The sequence below is a fragment of the Lasioglossum baleicum genome, chromosome 7, assembly GCF_051020765.1.
Source record: "Lasioglossum baleicum chromosome 7, iyLasBale1, whole genome shotgun sequence".
NCBI classification, from domain to species: domain Eukaryota; kingdom Metazoa; phylum Arthropoda; class Insecta; order Hymenoptera; family Halictidae; genus Lasioglossum; species Lasioglossum baleicum.
In genome coordinates, this window is record NC_134935.1 from 5,826,751 (window position 1) to 5,844,209 (window position 17,459).

General features: G+C 37.3%; 2 protein-coding genes and 1 long non-coding RNA gene across 3 annotated transcripts; 2 read left to right on the forward strand and 1 right to left on the reverse strand.

Annotated features, from left to right (window-relative positions):
- The first annotated feature begins 201 nt into the window (after positions 1-201).
- LOC143210508 (uncharacterized) lies at positions 202-7,080 on the forward strand. Its single transcript, XM_076427403.1, has 9 exons — positions 202-222; positions 596-721; positions 796-910; positions 2,009-2,270; positions 2,851-2,967; positions 3,245-3,335; positions 3,418-3,563; positions 5,733-5,875; positions 6,971-7,080. The coding sequence occupies exons 1-9, from the start codon at positions 202-204 to the stop codon at positions 7,078-7,080; spliced, it is 1,131 nt and encodes a 376-aa protein (XP_076283518.1).
- Positions 7,081-12,085: 5,005 nt separating this feature from the next.
- LOC143210194 (beta-1,3-glucan-binding protein 2-like) lies at positions 12,086-15,054 on the reverse strand. Its single transcript, XM_076426835.1, has 8 exons — positions 14,874-15,054; positions 14,317-14,544; positions 13,992-14,218; positions 13,797-13,930; positions 13,549-13,715; positions 13,145-13,473; positions 12,524-12,625; positions 12,086-12,449 (listed from the first exon to the last, which is right to left on the reverse strand). Exons 1-8 carry the CDS (start codon positions 15,007-15,009, stop codon positions 12,354-12,356), a joined length of 1,419 nt encoding a protein of 472 aa, XP_076282950.1. The 5' UTR covers positions 15,010-15,054; the 3' UTR covers positions 12,086-12,353.
- LOC143210216 (uncharacterized) lies at positions 13,993-17,293 on the forward strand. The gene is made up of 3 exons (XR_013009209.1): positions 13,993-16,389; positions 16,493-16,623; positions 17,018-17,293. It is a non-coding gene; the product is annotated as an uncharacterized LOC143210216 (long non-coding RNA).
- The last annotated feature ends 166 nt before the right edge of the window (positions 17,294-17,459 follow it).

Genomic DNA, 17,459 nt, shown 5'->3' on the forward strand with positions numbered 1-17,459 from the left:
AAAAACCTCTAGCACTGAAAAGCTCCATCTTTGTATTATCGAAAAACGAGCCTACCCCTTTAAGAATATTTGAAGAAGTCACCATGGACAGGAGCCTACAGCGAAGTGGTGTGTGATGTTACTGACAGATAAAAAATTTCAAATCCGAAACCTTTACCTGTTCTTTCGCAATTGCGACCACTAACAGTTTAAAAATAAATGATGTGCATAGTAGCTAGTAAAGTAATCTTTCTAACGTCTTAAAACAAATACTCAAGCTGTTGGATCCAATTTTAAAAAAGTTATTATTTGTTTTTAAAAGGTGTGCGAATACTTTGTACGCCCACTGTATATAGTTGCATTTTTAAAATTTATAAATCAGAAAATATGGCTACAATTAACATATATATCTACACACAGTTTTTCATACATTACAAAGTTAATGAATTGGTAATTACTTTGAAATAAGTATTGGATGCACATCTTTGCAATAAACAATATTTTGAATTTCTTAACAATTCATTTACATTTGATTTGACTTTTTTTTACAGAAACTTACTTTGTAGCCATTACGGTAGGGAATAAACAGGATATCTGTTTATTATGATTCTTTCAGTTCGCAGCTTTGATGTGTGGCTCTTACGACCTTGATATCACTCTAACTCTACAGACCCTGTGCTTCACAATGATAGCAACCGGAAATCTATCGAAGTTCAACAGTTTCTGGAAAAATGGCGCTGCAGTGAGTGCCAAACGATTTCTAATTAAATGTACGCGTCAAATCACATCGGACAATAAAGATGATTGCAAATACAGGTTAGGTACCTAATGAACAGCGTAATCGATACGTGGAGCACGGCACACGGAGATACGCTCGAAATTTTAGAGAGACGAGCCAAGCTAGGGAGGAGTCAAGCAGTCTTTTTTACAAGTGAGGAAATACGACAGAATTGCGAAAATCGCTCGGCTATATTCTCTTCCAATTCTGCGTACAGCCCGATAAGTCACAGGGTCGTGTGCGGTAGATTTTGTCAGTATGATGCAAGTCTTCGAAATGCCGCCCTTTAAATGTCCTTTCTTTAAAATAATCTTCAATTGTGTGATTTAAAAATATGCGGATATACACTACCGGCCAAAAGCTTGGAATCACGGCGTAAATTCAGAAAAACAGAAGGTTTATATTGCATATAAAAAGAACTGAATGCCTTTAGAACAACCAAGGAAGATTAACTTGTCAAAAAACTTACGAGCAGTATGTTTTACATTTTGTATTATTTTTTTTTCAAATTGCGCTTCCATTAAAAAACCGCCTTTGTTTTTAATAACAGCCTGGCATATTTAAGGTGTATCCTGGCGATTAGTTTTTCGAATGTTTCTAATTTTGCAAAAATTTTTCATTTTTACAAAAATCAGCAAGTGGTTCTAAACTTTTGGCCGGTAGTGTATATAAGAATAACATAGACTATAGGCCAATATACAAGAAAAGCGTTGCGTAAAGATTTTTAATTATTGAATGGTTCAAATTGTATTTTGATTTCGCTGGTTATCATAGCATGGCGCGGGCCTGATAAGTGAGTCAATAAGTCAATAAGTGATCATTAGACTGCGGATCTTTATGCATTTATGGCTTCTGAACATATTCAAGAAATGCCAGAATATATTATTTGACAGAATTTTTGATATATATATATATATATCTCAGATCTACGAAGACTACTACCATTGAAATTAATATTTTATTTGGTTCTCCCTTCTTAAAAATCGTCTCGAAAAATTGCAAATTGCATAAATTTCTGCAATCTAGTGATCACAGTGTATCGCTTCACCTCGTTGATAATCTCCAACAGAGTTGCGGAAGATTAGATTCGATTTTACGGGATAATATACGCTTTCGGAAAGTTCGGAACTAAAAAGATCGCATAACTGTCACATAACCAGATGCTCGAGCGATTTGTCAATGCGTTACTGCGTTGCCAACGAGACCGATCAGAGCCATTGTTATATGTCAGAATTTGTCTGTATGTTGCAGTATTTCTTTATCCTGCAGCAGTAATCCTAATTCTATGCCGCACCGCATCCTACGTTATGGTTGTAACAGCACCACCAGAGGCAAATGTGACAGATCCTTTCCCACTTTTGACGGACTATTTTGTCCCTCAAGAGAAATATTACACCTTGAAAGTATTGCATCAAAATTTCTCGATCTTCCTCATTGGAACTATACCTTCGGGAACGGAGACCTTGTACATTATGTGGTTGCAGCACAGTATCAGCTTGTTTGAACTGGCGAGGTAAAATATTATATACCTTATATCAGGGCCTGAGAATTGTTATTATTGCGTTGTTGTTTATGAAACGATCGATTTCGGAATGCAAATGTTGTGAAGCTGTTTGAAAAAAAATATTATTATGGTCTACAGATTTATTATATATAGAATACATTATTTTAAGCTACTAAGCTGATATTTCGCTTAGAGAATTTTGAAGCACTTAGGAGAATCGAAGAATGCTGCATGCTATGTTTTCTATTATCCTCCGCGAATAACGAATAATAATTTTTTATCTTTTATTCGTTATTCGGTTTTATTTAACTCCTTGCCGTCTCATTTTCTTTACAGTTACAGTGATTAAAACGCCTTTGTCCCCAGAAGTGTCGTAGAAGAAAAAAGAAAATTTATATTTTTTTGTATGGCTACATTTATTTTAATTCTTAAATATTGGTTAGAAACGAATCAAATTTTATTTCATGTAAAAAGAAAGGCTTTATACATTCATCTTTGTTAGACTTTGTTTGACATCTTCATGACGAGTGTGACTCGTTAAAATACAGCAAGGAGTTAAATAAAATGTTTGCCCAACTCTGATTTCTAGTTACTACTTCGAAAAAGGGATTGGCGACAGACCATCCACTACCTCGACGAAGGAGATGGAGGTTTACAGACATGAGTGTGTCGCATGCGCGATTAGATACCAGAATGAGGGATACGAGTTAGTATTCGCCAAATCATATTATACCCGCAGAAAAATGTCAATTAACCTGCCAGGGAGATTTGAGCCTGTGCACAGTGAGTGGAATATTAGAGCTTTCGCTGTCGCTTTGCTGGGGAATTGAATTGACGTTTTCATTTCAAACTGAAAGGTTACTTATCAAAAATCTCGAAGAACGAAAGTTTTTCTAAATGATTCACCTTTGGCACAGGTTCAACGGAATCTCTCGATTTTGGCAATATTAATATGTTTACTCATGGTTTCTTTGTTCTTAAAGCTTCGTGACGTACCTGAAAGATACATTCACATTTTCGTATGCCTTCCTAATCTTGAACGCTGTCGTCACATTGGCAATGAATTTATTCCGTGTATGTCGATCTATTACCTTCATTGATTACGATATGTAGACGTTATTATCACGAATGTCTCGAAATATACGCATGTTTTCAGTTATCCACCGCTATACTTGTGACTCACGATATGCAAGAGATCTATTCGGTCACAATATTAACTATTACAGAGTTTTTGTACATGTACTACCTAAATTATCTCATGCAGAATGTCGGAGACTATGCGGCTACTTTATCTTCAGTTGTGTAAGCTCTCGATATCTCTTTATTGTCGGTAGACCACACTTCGCAACATTACTGTAAGACTAAATTCGTCTTTGCACAATGGTACAAAAATATAAAAAAAACGAGAACCAGTGGATTCCTAAAATTATCATTTGGATTTTCGGCATTTCCTCGTTAAAATCTACGGGATTGTATACATATAAAGACAGTTAAAAATTTCTGGTTTCCTCAGATGAAGTTTAACCTTAAGGTGCGTCTAAAGGATCTCCTGCTCATAAGTCTTAGGACAGTGATCATATTTGTATTGAACTCTGTAAAAATGAAGTAATCGTTGAACAATGCGAACAAATTTCTTATTTGAAGGTTTACATGTGAAGGAAAGGATGCTGCACTAATGTATCAAAAATCTTACCAAGTAAAAAAGTATTTAAATTTTCTTTTCATCCAAGAATCCGCCACGATTCTTTATTACAGTTTCCACTATTCTCGGCATCCGCGTGATCAATTGTTCCATACTTTCTGTTGTTATATTATTCCATTCTCGTTCCAAAATATTCCATAAATGTGTTTTCGAAGAAGGACAAAATTTTCGTACCCGACTATCCACTTTTTTAATCCCATAATTTTTAATAAATTATTACATTGAAGTTGATCCAAATGATTTAGACAGTAAAATTATTAATTTTTCATTATTCTTATCATGTAATTATTACTGAACATATGAGGATATCTATATTTTGTAGGTAATACAAGGTTCATAATGTATACGAAATACCAGAATTTTACTAAAAACCAGAGGTGTCCTAAGTAGGGATGGGATCGAGTACCTCACAAACAGGCTCGAACCTTGATTGATGGAATTCGAACTCTCTATAAGTACTTCGAAAAAAAAATAGTACTCCCAAGTATACTCGAACCTTTGCCAGACAGTTTCGAACCCTTCACAAGTAATGTGGTAAACGTAAATAATACTTGCAAGTATACTCGAATCTCTTGGTCGAACAGTTTCGAAACTTTCGAAATTTTTATGAATATCGTTACGAATTTCCGTATTCTTGCACGCTTCGTGGCAACGTAAGGCAATTCCGGCGCGGCGTCTGTTTAATTTTTTTTGCAAACACGCTGTGGAGATGAGAGAGAAAACGGGGTCTCATAATTTTACATGCTTCTATCGATGAATGTAGTTTGTAATGTACTTTGCGACAGAAACTAATATATTATATCGAACATTATCTAGGTGATGTCGAGAACAATCATTTGTATATGTTAACTGCATTATTGGATCCACGATTCAAAACATTAGCTTTTTCTAAAGATGAATCTATCCCTCGAGCACAGGATGCCTTGACTGATATAGCCACTAATTATATTAATAATGATAATTCATTTACAACATGTGATAGTTCACAGACGCAGATGTCCGAAAATCGGCACAATAGCGAATTATCAATTTGGTCATCCTTTGACAATGAAATAGCAATTACAAATAATATGATACCTATCTGATCGTCTGCTGTGTTAGAAGTAGAAAATTATCTAAAATCACTATATTTAGAACGCAAAGAAGACTTGTTATTATTTTGGCGTGAAAATTCAATCAAGTACCCCATTTTATCAAAAATTGCACGTGACTATCTTTGTATAATGGCCACTTCTGTACCTTCAGAAAGAGTTTTTTCAAAAGCAGTAAATATCATGGATAAAAAAAGAAATAGGATAAAATCAAGTATTGTAAATGAAATATTATTCTGAAATAGTTACGAATTTAATAAAGAATTCAAGGTTCGAGTACTACTTGTGAAAGTTTCGATTACTTTCAACATCGAAGTACTTATAAGTATCTTTTCGAAACTTGTAAGTACTCATTGCGAGGTTCGATAACTACTTGTATACAATGAATACTTTTCAAGTATAATCATTGAAACTTTTATTGCTTTTAAGTAGTAATCGAAACCCATGAAATGAAACTTGGTTATTGAACTTGACTCGGATTCGTGAGTACATATTGAACTTAATCCCATCCCTAGTCCTAAGTCAAAGACTTACGAGCAGAGGTACTTCTGCGCAGGACTTTAGTTTTGTCGCGGAGTATGTGTGTACATTAGTGTACAAGCAGCGAGTAATGAATGGAAAACAATGATGCTGGGACGGATTCATTAAACACGAAGATTAATTTTATTCATGTTACAGATACAATCATCCGTGGTACAACAGGTCACTCGCCTTTAGAAAGAATATACCACTCATCTTGTTTGGATCCAGTAGATCGATCTCATTCGACTATTATGGTTTTTATAGCGCGACGCTCGAAGGTTTCTCATCGGTTTGTATCAGTGTGTTTGACATGTAAAGATTCATATTATATTTTATACGTACGTTTAATTCAACCCTGTCTTATTGAATTCTGCTTTGCAGTTGATGAAGCTGGCTATGTCTTATTTTACGATAATGCTGTCTTTTCAGTCTGAAGATTAATTGAGCGACACAGCGACGAGTAGTAAACCCGTTAGTAAGTGTCGTCTTCACGATAGTAAATATTATTTACTTTCCTTCGTAGCACGATGTACTAGTTGAATTTAGTGAGTTAATTAAATAACTTGTTTTTTGGGATCCTGCGCAGTACACGCGACAAAGGAAAAAGAGTGTAATGAATCTTCATTTGTGAAACAACTACACTTGTTCAAACACAGTAAACACCGTCCGAAGATAATCTCTTTCAGTCTCACTACCTTGTTCCTTTCAGACTTTTGTTCGTTCCGATAAGTACTACACAATAAAATAAAATACAATTTTGACCTTGGGATTCGATGTTGAGGTCAATTGAGGTTATAATTTGAAATATCCTGTAGATAGAGTATATATCACAAAAATAAACGTATAAATGGGAAATATTCTAGGTCGGAAGAAATGTTTCGTTTCGAGTTGAGATGGTCGTTTCCCTCACCAATCACTGAAAATTCTAATCGAGGAATCCGCTAAATTCATAGTTAACTTACCTAACCTAACTTAACTCACGCCCATTCTGAATTTATATTTTTCGCGTCACCCATCATCTAGACCAGGCAGTTCTCCATCAGACATTCAGCAACACGCTCATCTCTTTTTAACCGACTTCGAAAAAGGAGGAGGTTACTCAATTCAATCTGTATGCGCCTTTTTCACGAACATCTGCCTACACGAAACTTCATTTTCTCGCTGCCGATAAAATCTACGCTGTATCACTTTTATGTGTTGAATAAATTCAACTGTTGTCGTTGTCTTATTTGTGTTGATTTAGTTAATCACCGTTTCATTCCAAACACTATCCACGTAGTCTGACCAGGTCGTAAGGAATCGTTTAACTTAACTGACTCGAGGATTTTGGAATTCTCGATGATGTATCAACGTTATACGAACGAACACTACTGACTTCTGTACAACAATGCCAGGAGTTAACCAGCATCACGAGATACAAGAAGATGTTCCAAACAGAATCGAAATCACCATCAGCAAGAGCAACGTCGACGACTATCATCGTGACACGACGTCAAGGGTGTGACTGCAACACGATCGATTTGCCGATGTTTTTATATGGGCGTTCACCCCGTTTTCCAATTGACAATGCAATGGAGGGAATGGTCGCCACGGAATGATTGGCATAAGTTGTAATTTTAAAAATTCGATGACCACCGGGATTTTTCCGACGGCAAGGGTAGGAAACGGAATGCATGAATGATGGCCATAAGAAACAACAGTCCTGCGGTCCCTCAGGATTCGAAACAATCGTGGCAAGCATAGAATAGTTAATTCCTACATTTATATTAAAACACTGAGTAATAGAGGGGTGCGCACCTCCTTCGATATCATATTCTCCTGATACAAGAGTCGATTTTCGAGGGTTCCGTTCGGCTGTCTGTCCTGTCGCTGAGTTGCGCTACTGAATTTTCGTGGCACCTCTTTCGCTGTCATACTCTGCTAATACAAAACTCAATTTTCGGGATTTTCGGCTTTCTACTAGGAGAATATGATAGTGAAAGAAGTGGCGCGAAAATTCAGTAGTACAACTGAACGACAAGCTCGAAGGCCGTAAACTTTCTGCAAACTCAGTAGTAGAACACAACGTCAAGTCGGACGTTCGAGAAAAATTGGTGGTTCAATAAATATACAACGCTTTATATTACAATATCTTTAAGGAAATTCTTGTCGGTAAGTAGACAAATGTGTCTTGAATTGTTACATGCTGCACCGAACGAATGTTTTGGTGTTGGTTTTTATGGTCTAAAATATTAACACTTTACCGACCGGAAGCCTATTAATAGGAATTTGAATAATTGTGCAGTACCAAAAGAAAGCATAGAAATTTTCTTTCACATTGCAATCTTCAATGAAAGTATCTGATGACGTTGTTGAGGGTGACTTGTTAGTTCACAATGAAAATTGCTGTTGCTATTGAAGGTCCCATTAAAAAGTGTTTAGCCATGTACTGTAGATTTGTCAAAATTATGCAATAATCACCGGTCGGTAATGTGTTAAACGCAAAATTGAAGACCTGGGCAATCCGTATTATCCTCGATTCATAAGAACTTCTAGTATCTTATAAGCAGTAGATAATATCGAGCTAATAACGGCACACTTTGAATTTTCGTTAATATTGTATACTAGAATGTAAGACATGCTAGATGTGAGAACAAATGTATTGAAAGGTTTTCAATAGATTTCGTAAATGAATATCTATGATTATTTCACACCTATTCTAATCGAAGTGCATGGAAAAGGTGAGTATCTCCGCAACGCTACCTTTGATCTCTGTTCAAAAACTTAATGCAACACGCGTGGTTTTTTCGCAACGTTACTGCAAATCGCGGACGTGCCCATCTCCGGTGATCGTTGGGGCGCCGAGGCCTGCCCATGTAGGCACCTAACTACTTCAACTATTACTACTAGTACTACTTCTACAGACGAGTACAGTGACAAGGTAGGAATTAATGAAATGATTTAGCATCCGAAGATGCGAGGCCATTGTAGTTGCCCTCTTGAGCGACAGTTTGCCGGGGCCTCTTCGGCATATAGCCTCTTCTTTTTCTTCGGCGGGCCACCAAGCATCTGAAACCCTAAACGTTCTCGCAATCAAAATGATCGACGACTTCCGAAACGAATCACATGTTTCGAGAGAAGCCGATCGTTCGGCTGGTGCTATCGAGCAGGTGCGCAACGTTTCGAAACCCTAATTCGCGCGCGTTCGCGTCCGCGAAAAGCTACACGAGCAGCAAGAATCGAGCACGAAGCATTAATTCGAACGTCATGCCTCGTTCGATTTAGCTTCGAGACTCAACTTCGAGTTCTTCCAATGATTGACTACCGTGCGAACCGCGGCCTACCCGAAAGAGAAAGCGGTAGCCAGCCCCGGCCCCTACCTACTTAGAATAAACAGTCACACCAAGAAGGTAAGCTACCTAACTACCTAACCCTATATTTAAAAAATGGCAAAAGGCAAGCTGTCCAACACGTTCGCAACACGATCTCCACACAGACGCCAGGGTGCAACATCCTAACACCTAGGGAGAACGTCCCGGGACGCCTCCGACACCCTAACGTTCGAATCACAAGCACACTCTAAGGTACGTACCAGTTTTCCTGAAATCGACTGACAATGGCTGTGATCATTGCGAAATAAATCAATAAACCGAAAGAACATCTGAATTGATACTGAATTAAATTACGCGTCATTCTGAATACTGCACATTATTCTAAATTCTAAATGAATTGAAGCATGTCACGGATCGACATCCATGTAGCATGTCACAGATCGACAGGAATATGCGCTACCGAATCTACTTTGAACAACCGACGCAATTCCACTACCTAATAACACACACACACACACAAGTGGAAAATACGTCGTGCACGATGCACTAACCATTGTCAGTCGCCACACATATGATTAAAAAACCATATGTGCTCATTGCTCTCACCCCCCCGAGTAGCACCTGAGCACGCGAGAGGATTCGTGCAACGGACAGGGAATCTTAATATCCTGAAAATCCTAACTAAAAGAATCTGTTAGATTTTATATGGGCTAATGACCTTGCATTTTTGAAAAATGACTCTACTTTGAATTTTTAAATGTTAATTTATAAATTGAATATTTAATTAGAGAAAACGGTAATGAATTTTATCGTCGAATGAAAAGAGACTGAAATGATTCTAATAAAGATCTTTATTTATATAAATTTATTTATTCTGATACTTTATGAATATATTTGAAAACCCTCGGACGACCCTTTCGACACAGCAAACTTTCGAGATAATGAAAAAGTACTCTACTAAATGTAAAGTAATCGTCAAAGGTTAATTAATTAAGTAATTTTTGCGTTGTCTAAAGAATCGATCCGTCGCGAATCGTCTTTTTGTACATGGTATCTAATCTGATGTTTCTGAGCAATGCAAAATATAATTTTAAAATACAAACGATTATCTCATTGATAAAAAGTGACTCTAATAATTGTGTTCGAAACTATGAAATTGTTGATTTATAAAAACAAAAACATGACGTACAAAAAGACCCTACCTAGCTAGGAAACAAATTACTACCCAAGGGAACGCCTGGCATTCTCACGGTCACTGTACTCGTCTAAATTATCTACGAAAGAAGTAGAATAACAAAAAAGTCAGTTGTTTATTCACTTACTACTTGCTGGGAGGATGAGAAGCTGCGTTACAGTCCTGAAATCAAAAAATAAAACAAAAACATATTAAAATCGATTCGTACAATCTCATTAGCATATAAAAACATTTTAATTTAAATGCTATTTAAATGATTTTCGAAATAGCAAGTGTAGGATGTACAATTTTTCATTAATACTTTGAATGTGGAATGCGGAATCTGTAACAGAAAGAGAAAATTCATTAATTACAATTAACAAACAGTCAGAAACTAAATCAGAATTAATAATAAATAAACAATTCAATTTGAATAGAAAATGATAACGAAAATTAAACGAACTCGATTTGTATGTTACAGACCGTCCGTACAGCGCCATCTAGCGGCAGATTTGGAACAAAATCTGTCTAACAGTTTGAGCGTTTCGCCGCTGCATAAAATGACGCTGTATGGACCTTTAGGAAGAGCAAATAATTCGTGCCGGAATGTGCGTTGTGTCTTATGGGGACAGCGGCACGAATCTTTTGTTGCTGTACTGAATATCCAATATTCTGGATTTTTCATCAATAAATGTAAATATATTTTGTTTCAGGGAATACATAATAACCAATTAATTTCTGGCAGAATTTACTGAAAATTGTTACGGTTAGAAATTATTTACAGATATTTGTGCAAGCTTCACGAATGTTGTAATACACATGTATTTACCGAGTCAGTTGTACTGACCGGGCAGTCGTATTATCAGCAAGATACCACCGACGAGATGGCAGTCTGCCAGCCCCTGTGTTATTCCGCGGGACCAGTAAGTGGGCGCGGGGATAACGTGAAAGTTACAACACCCTGTCGATAGACTATATTAAAGTACAGGCGTTGTAATTTTGAAAATATTCTTTCAATTCTGAAAGTTAAACTATAAGTTTCTAAGTAATATATAACACTAGCTGCTCGCGTGGCCTATTGTTATTTTGGGGTCATTCAGGGCCCGCTCTAGGGAGGGGGAGGGGGGCAACCCGGACCTTTGCCCGGGGCGCGAAAATTTAGGGGCACCATTTTGGCTGTAACTGTGAGAAAAATAGTGATGTGTTAAATACCCAATTAATAGAAAATTTGCTTTTATTAAGATAAATGCTCTCTCTTTTATTAAAATTTAAATAAAATTATTTGATTTTGATTGAAGATATAGAATATGTATCTTTATTAAAAACAATATATATAAATACATATATATATTCTTAAGGGGCGGCATTTGTCTTTTTGTCCGGGGCGACGTAACCGCTAGAGCGGGCGCTGGGTCATTCCATGCCAAATCGATCACTTTTTGCAGGCACCATCGTCGATTTTGTTCTAAATAAAATATGTTGTAGTCCATGTGAAATTAGAGGGGGTTTAAGTCATCATTTTGCCGGTTCCGAATTTTTTTAGAAATGGTAGGTTTTCAAAGTTGACAATTTTTGCCCATTTCGGCGTAAACGGGCCTCGCTTACGAATTTTTATCTTGGAAACTGTTTGTCCCATTGAGTTACATTTTTTTTGTTTCATTCGGAAAGGTTTGGGCTAATACAAAATAATTTTTTCAACCTCAAAAATCAACTTTATAATGTCTAAAAATTTAAACAAATTCTTTTTTTACGTTTTTTTCGATGAGGGGCCGGAGTAATTTAAATTTTGAAAAAAATATGGTTGTATCCCTTGAAGTTTCCGCTTTAAAATGAGCCCTTGAAAAAGATGGTAGTAATCGACGATTGTGCCTGCAAAAAAATGATCGATTTGATATGGAATAACCCTTTGACTTTTTCGCGAATTATGGGTGGATTTAGGTAGGGAAATGTAGCGTTTGTTAATTGGACGAGGGTGTGTGGGAAGGACTTTAGGTTGAGGAGTGAGAAATCATATATTTTCCAACAACTTTGAGTTTTGTCTACTCAATTTTGCTATAAATGCATAAAGATCCGCAGTCTACTTATTAACCTAGTACATAATAAATTTCGAAGATATATTCATATACATACATATTCACCAGAACACCACGTTAAGATTAAGGGAATGATATGATAGAGCCTTCGAAAGCAAGTTGTATTTTATTTCTTGTAAACTGATGGTGAAATATGCAGGCAGTGAAAAAGAGTCAATGAGATTAATGTATTCAAGATTCCTGGATCAGAGTACAGCGCTTACAAAGCCTGTACTTTAATGTAATCTACAGCCAGGAGTCTTTGTCCCCACGTAGGTAACCACAAGTTTTCGGATCTGTAGAACTCGTACAGCGCCTGCAATTAAAACTGTTGTATTATGAATGCTCTCGATGATAGACTGTCAGTTCGCCAGAAACGGTTTTACGTACCTTGACGCCCTTGTTTTTCCACGGTTTCATGTAGTTGCCGCTTCTGCATCCGTCAGGGAAAATGCTACGGCCAGCGACTCCCAGGCCCACGTTGACGTAAACCTATAATCGTGTATACCAACTAAATTAGTAATGTTTTCAAATGTATACAGAGCATATACTTACAATGACTCTCGCTAATATTCGAACACTCTTTAAAAGACGATAACTTTTTTAATATTGGACCATACGATTTGAACTTTTCTGAGAAATTAGAGCAATTGGTTTGCTACAAAACGTGAAAAAATTTTTGAAAAAGATTGCAAGTTGTCGGAATTATACAGAAAATAGTAAAAGTTGTATTTCGCAACTTTTTTATGTGGGCTTACATGGAAAATTTAGAAAACACGTTTCGTAGATCTGTGTCAATTAAGCATATCCTGAAAATTTTATAAAAATCGGTCGACGTTGCAATAAACTACAAACATTTTGGTCGGCAGATTCAGAGCAAATAAGGACCTAATCCTGTCTTGGCACCAAAGTGACCGCCTTTTGATCGCAAAGTATGATTGCAGGCATTTGTTAAGCCACGTGGAGTTTCTTTCAGCAGAAAACGAATGCGGTCGGACAGCCTTAACTCACTGGAACATCGAACTGAGCTTGCAATCTCTGTTCTCCATACTGATGGCCATCGACTCTAAGGACGAGGCGTTCGCGTCCCCATTCAACCTCGTAGACATGATAGTCATCAGACCACAGAGGAGTTGATATCCCCGACGGAAGGTAGAGCAGATTATCCTGCAGATCATTGTTATCCAAAGTAGTTACGTGTCCACCGGCTCGAAGAAGACGACCGCCTATGTTCTTTCCACTGGTTGTTACTAACGTCGGATTGCCAAAAGAATGGGCGACCATGATGCTATTGAAGATTGTTGCATTTGGTGAACCATCGTCACTCTCTAGCGTGATCACTGGAATGAAATACGCGAATATAAGCGGCATGATAACAATAATGTTATAATGACGAATTTGTATATGAAACATACAGGGATATAGCCAATCGCCGCGCGGTAACTTAGCACGAACTTGAATCTTCCCATACATGAAGTTGAAAGACGGTTTGGTATTCAAGCGTCCTGAAATTACAGGTGGTAAAACGTCCCAGGCATTTCCAGTTCGTATACAATCTCTGGTACCGACCTCTGCCGTGCATCTGAAAGAGACACAACAGATAAAACATTCCGTCGAAGTAATAAACAAAATGATTGTCACATTTATAAGAGAATAGCTTTACTTATTCAATTGCAGAGTACCCTGTACGAACGCAAGACCGTATTTCTGTTTAAGGAGAACCGGTTTGATGTACAAATTGCCATCTCTCACGTAAACGTTCTCTAGGTCGTCTTTGTACACGACGAATTCGAAGTTCTGGAAAGAAGCGAATTGTTTTTGTTGCGTCTGGAAACCGGTTATCAGGCGCCGCACTTACCGGCGCTGTGGAGAAACGTTCGATAATCTTCCAGCGATTTGTATCGAGCAAGTCAAAGTTCTCCTCGAAAAGTATTTGGCCCGCGCACGCATTGTTGGCTGTTAGTTGCTGGGATACCCTATCACGAGTGTATATCTTCGTTATGGAAGTAGTTGTGCATGAGCCGTCGCCGTCGACGCCGGGTGCAGGTGTTGGGCCCACTATGGTTCCGTCGTAATTATAAAATTCTGAAGGAAGACAACAATTTAAATCACGTAACTATTTCCCTTTCCCTTTCGGGGGAAACGAATCCCTTTTCCAATACCCTTTTTCGGGGGAAACGAACCTTTAACTTGATGTTGTTGATCTAGCAAATTGTAACCCAGACCATTGTACACTACATGCTCCCATAAATAGACGATATCTCCCTCTTTTAATTTGGTACCGCGATCCTCATAAACCCATCGGCCGTTTCTAGGTTTTATAACATCCACGGAGATTGTTCCCGCTTCGAGACTATAGAAATCGTCGTTAAATTTGACATGATAGGCAACCAAAGTGATCCCGTCCTCGTCTAAAGAAAAAATTGTGTATTATCGTTCTGTTCGGTTTACTTTGTCGAACTATACGACTTTATTACCATTAATGAAAAGCAAACAATTGATTTTCAAAACGGTGAATTATTGGGGTGCGAAACCTGTATATGTCAAAGTCAACAAAAAAAGAATGGAATATTTGTATTCTTGTGAATATTATTCGGCGACTTTTATTAACCTTTTAATTGTAACTTATTGTGTATAATTGCAATTCATGGTAACGCAGACTTATATTTGAAATTAAATCGCGGGGTTTTAAAAAAGAAATGTCAATCCTTAATAATTATAATTATTGAAATGAGCTTACGTGGTATGGAAATTCGGATCCCTTTCGGATGAAGAGGTTCAATAGTAGGCTTCGGAGGACTATATTGCCCGTAACTTTCATCAAAAGAATTCAAGATTAATACTAAGAGAAACAAAGAGCCGAGAGGAACACTCATGATGTCCGCATCTGCCGTACGTGCCAGCTAAAATGATACTGAAACTTCTAAGGTTGATGTCGGTGGTTGCAAACTGCAAACAGGTTTCTCCATAAATATACCTCCCGGTTTTATGACACTAGGCTGTTCGAATTAGTCCGGTCAATTAATTCTGCAAAAAATTCTATGAGATTATATATGGTCCTCTTTCTGATGACAAGACGGAAGAAATTAAATTTTTTTACTAACTTCTTAAGAATATAGGGGTATAATAAGTGGGAGATATATACTTAGCATGATCCCTTTTTTTTATAAAAGCGGTTGAAAACAATAAAACGTCAGCCTTACACCATTTATGGTAGAATACGCTGGAAATCGAATCGAGAAAAAACAAATAATAAATAACTATGTCGAGAGCGGATTTGATGCATTTATAACAAAAATGAGTTATAAAACAGTAAAAACATTAAAAAAATTCTGTTATATTATTTTCAACAAAGAAAATCAATTCCTATTTCACTCCAGTTTGTTATATATATAATTCAGATAAAACATTTTTATTTTGCATAAAGATCCGCTGTCTAGAAATAACAAACCATGCGCTCACGTTGATAAAATTTTAACAAGAATTAGCAACGCACGACTAAAAACAAAATTTATATCTTTTCGGGCAAATATATATATTAATTAAATTATTTCTCTACATATTGTGTAATAAAAGAATGTTTCTTTGGACAAAGAAGAATTGCTCTAATACAATAGATTTCAATAGAAAGTCCGCATTGGGTCTCTATTTTGATTAAATATATATTGTAACAAAAATTAACACAATTAAATATATATATTATTAGTCTCAAGTGTACATTCTCAACTCGCTAAATATCCTAGAAAAAAATGAATCTGCGAAAATAGAGGCTCCGATCTTTAAAATGAATCCAAATTTATTATTGTGGGTACTTTCTCGTCGGTGGCGCGGGCACCGACGGACTGCCAGCCCCTGTGCTATTCAGCGAGCCCGGGCGAACCGGGCGCAACGGGCGCGGGGATAACGTGAAAGTTACAGTGATCTGATATACCACATCGCTAAAAGTTCTAAATAGTGCCACAATAATGCCAAAACATCGTCTGAAATATGGCGGAGAATGTAACATTTAATAATAATCGATATAGTTTCGTGATAATTCGCATTCTCACCGATGCATCGCGACGAGAATCTCCTCAGTGGCCTTCTTCACCGACAAAATGCCGTCGTTGGCCTTCTGTTTCTCTGGATGGAGCCAGAATATATCCTGGAAGGCGTAAGAGAACACCGAAATTTTGGGTGACACGAACTCCCATAAGGCTGGACGTCTTTAACAGTCTCCTGTCGGTGATCCAACGCACAACAAATACCTTTACGTGGTGCGTACAGTTTCTGTGTTGCATCATTCAATAGAAATCAAGAATATATATGTTTGAGTTTTTATTGAATTTATAATACTGTGTCCAAGCGAATTATTTGCAGCTGCTGTGCATCTCCGGAAACCAGAATTTTTAGCCTCTTTCTTATGCCAAAAATCCAAGTTTCAATCCTAGGAGATTAGTGATTCAAAAGTTAGTGGTTTAGAGTTGGCCAATTTCAAATGTTTTTGCCGGGTAAGAGTGCCCGCCATGCTTACAAGTAGGGGTGTGCGGGAACCCAAAATATCGGGAACCCGATGCGATGGTCGGGTCGGGTTCTCGAAAATTTCGAGATTCCCGAAAAATTTCGAGAATATGACATAAGACACTCTTGAAAAGAATTCGTGATGGACAACATTCTTTCAATTTCGGAAACATCTAGAATAAAAAATCCGAAACTATGAATGTATTCATTAAACCGAATATAAATGATTACTGGGTTCTCGAAATTTTTCGGGAATCCCGATAAATTCGAAAATCTCGAAATTTTCGGGTACCCGTCCCGATCTCGAAAAAATTTCGTGTTCCTTAATAAGCTAATAAGCACAATTGGAGATGGTTTTATGACATATTCATTCAAATCCCCCAGGTTCAAGAGATCGCATCGTAGAGTCCCAGAGAGGAAATTCTTTGGTAGTAAGTAAGCAATACACGCTGCCCAGTCACCCCTACGCATGGGGAGGACCCAGAAAGGCGGTCAGTAGACTTAAGTTAACAAGCATAAGTTACAGATTGCGCTTTTCGATTTTTCAACTGGAACTAATATTTCTTTCCAAAACAAAGTGCCTCTATGAGGTGTATACATAATTGTTCGTGCCTTTGACGGGTGCTTAATATTGACATTGACAATGCTTTAAAATTCGGCTTCCTCGGACACATGTTTTCATCACCGACGGCTCTCGTCGGTGATTTAGGTATACTCTCCGTTGTTAGCAATTCGTATTTGATCACTTTCGTGGATCTAGTTTCAACATTTATAGTTCATCAGCATAGAGGGCGTAAGAAACCGAGTTGTTGTGAACGATGTCGAT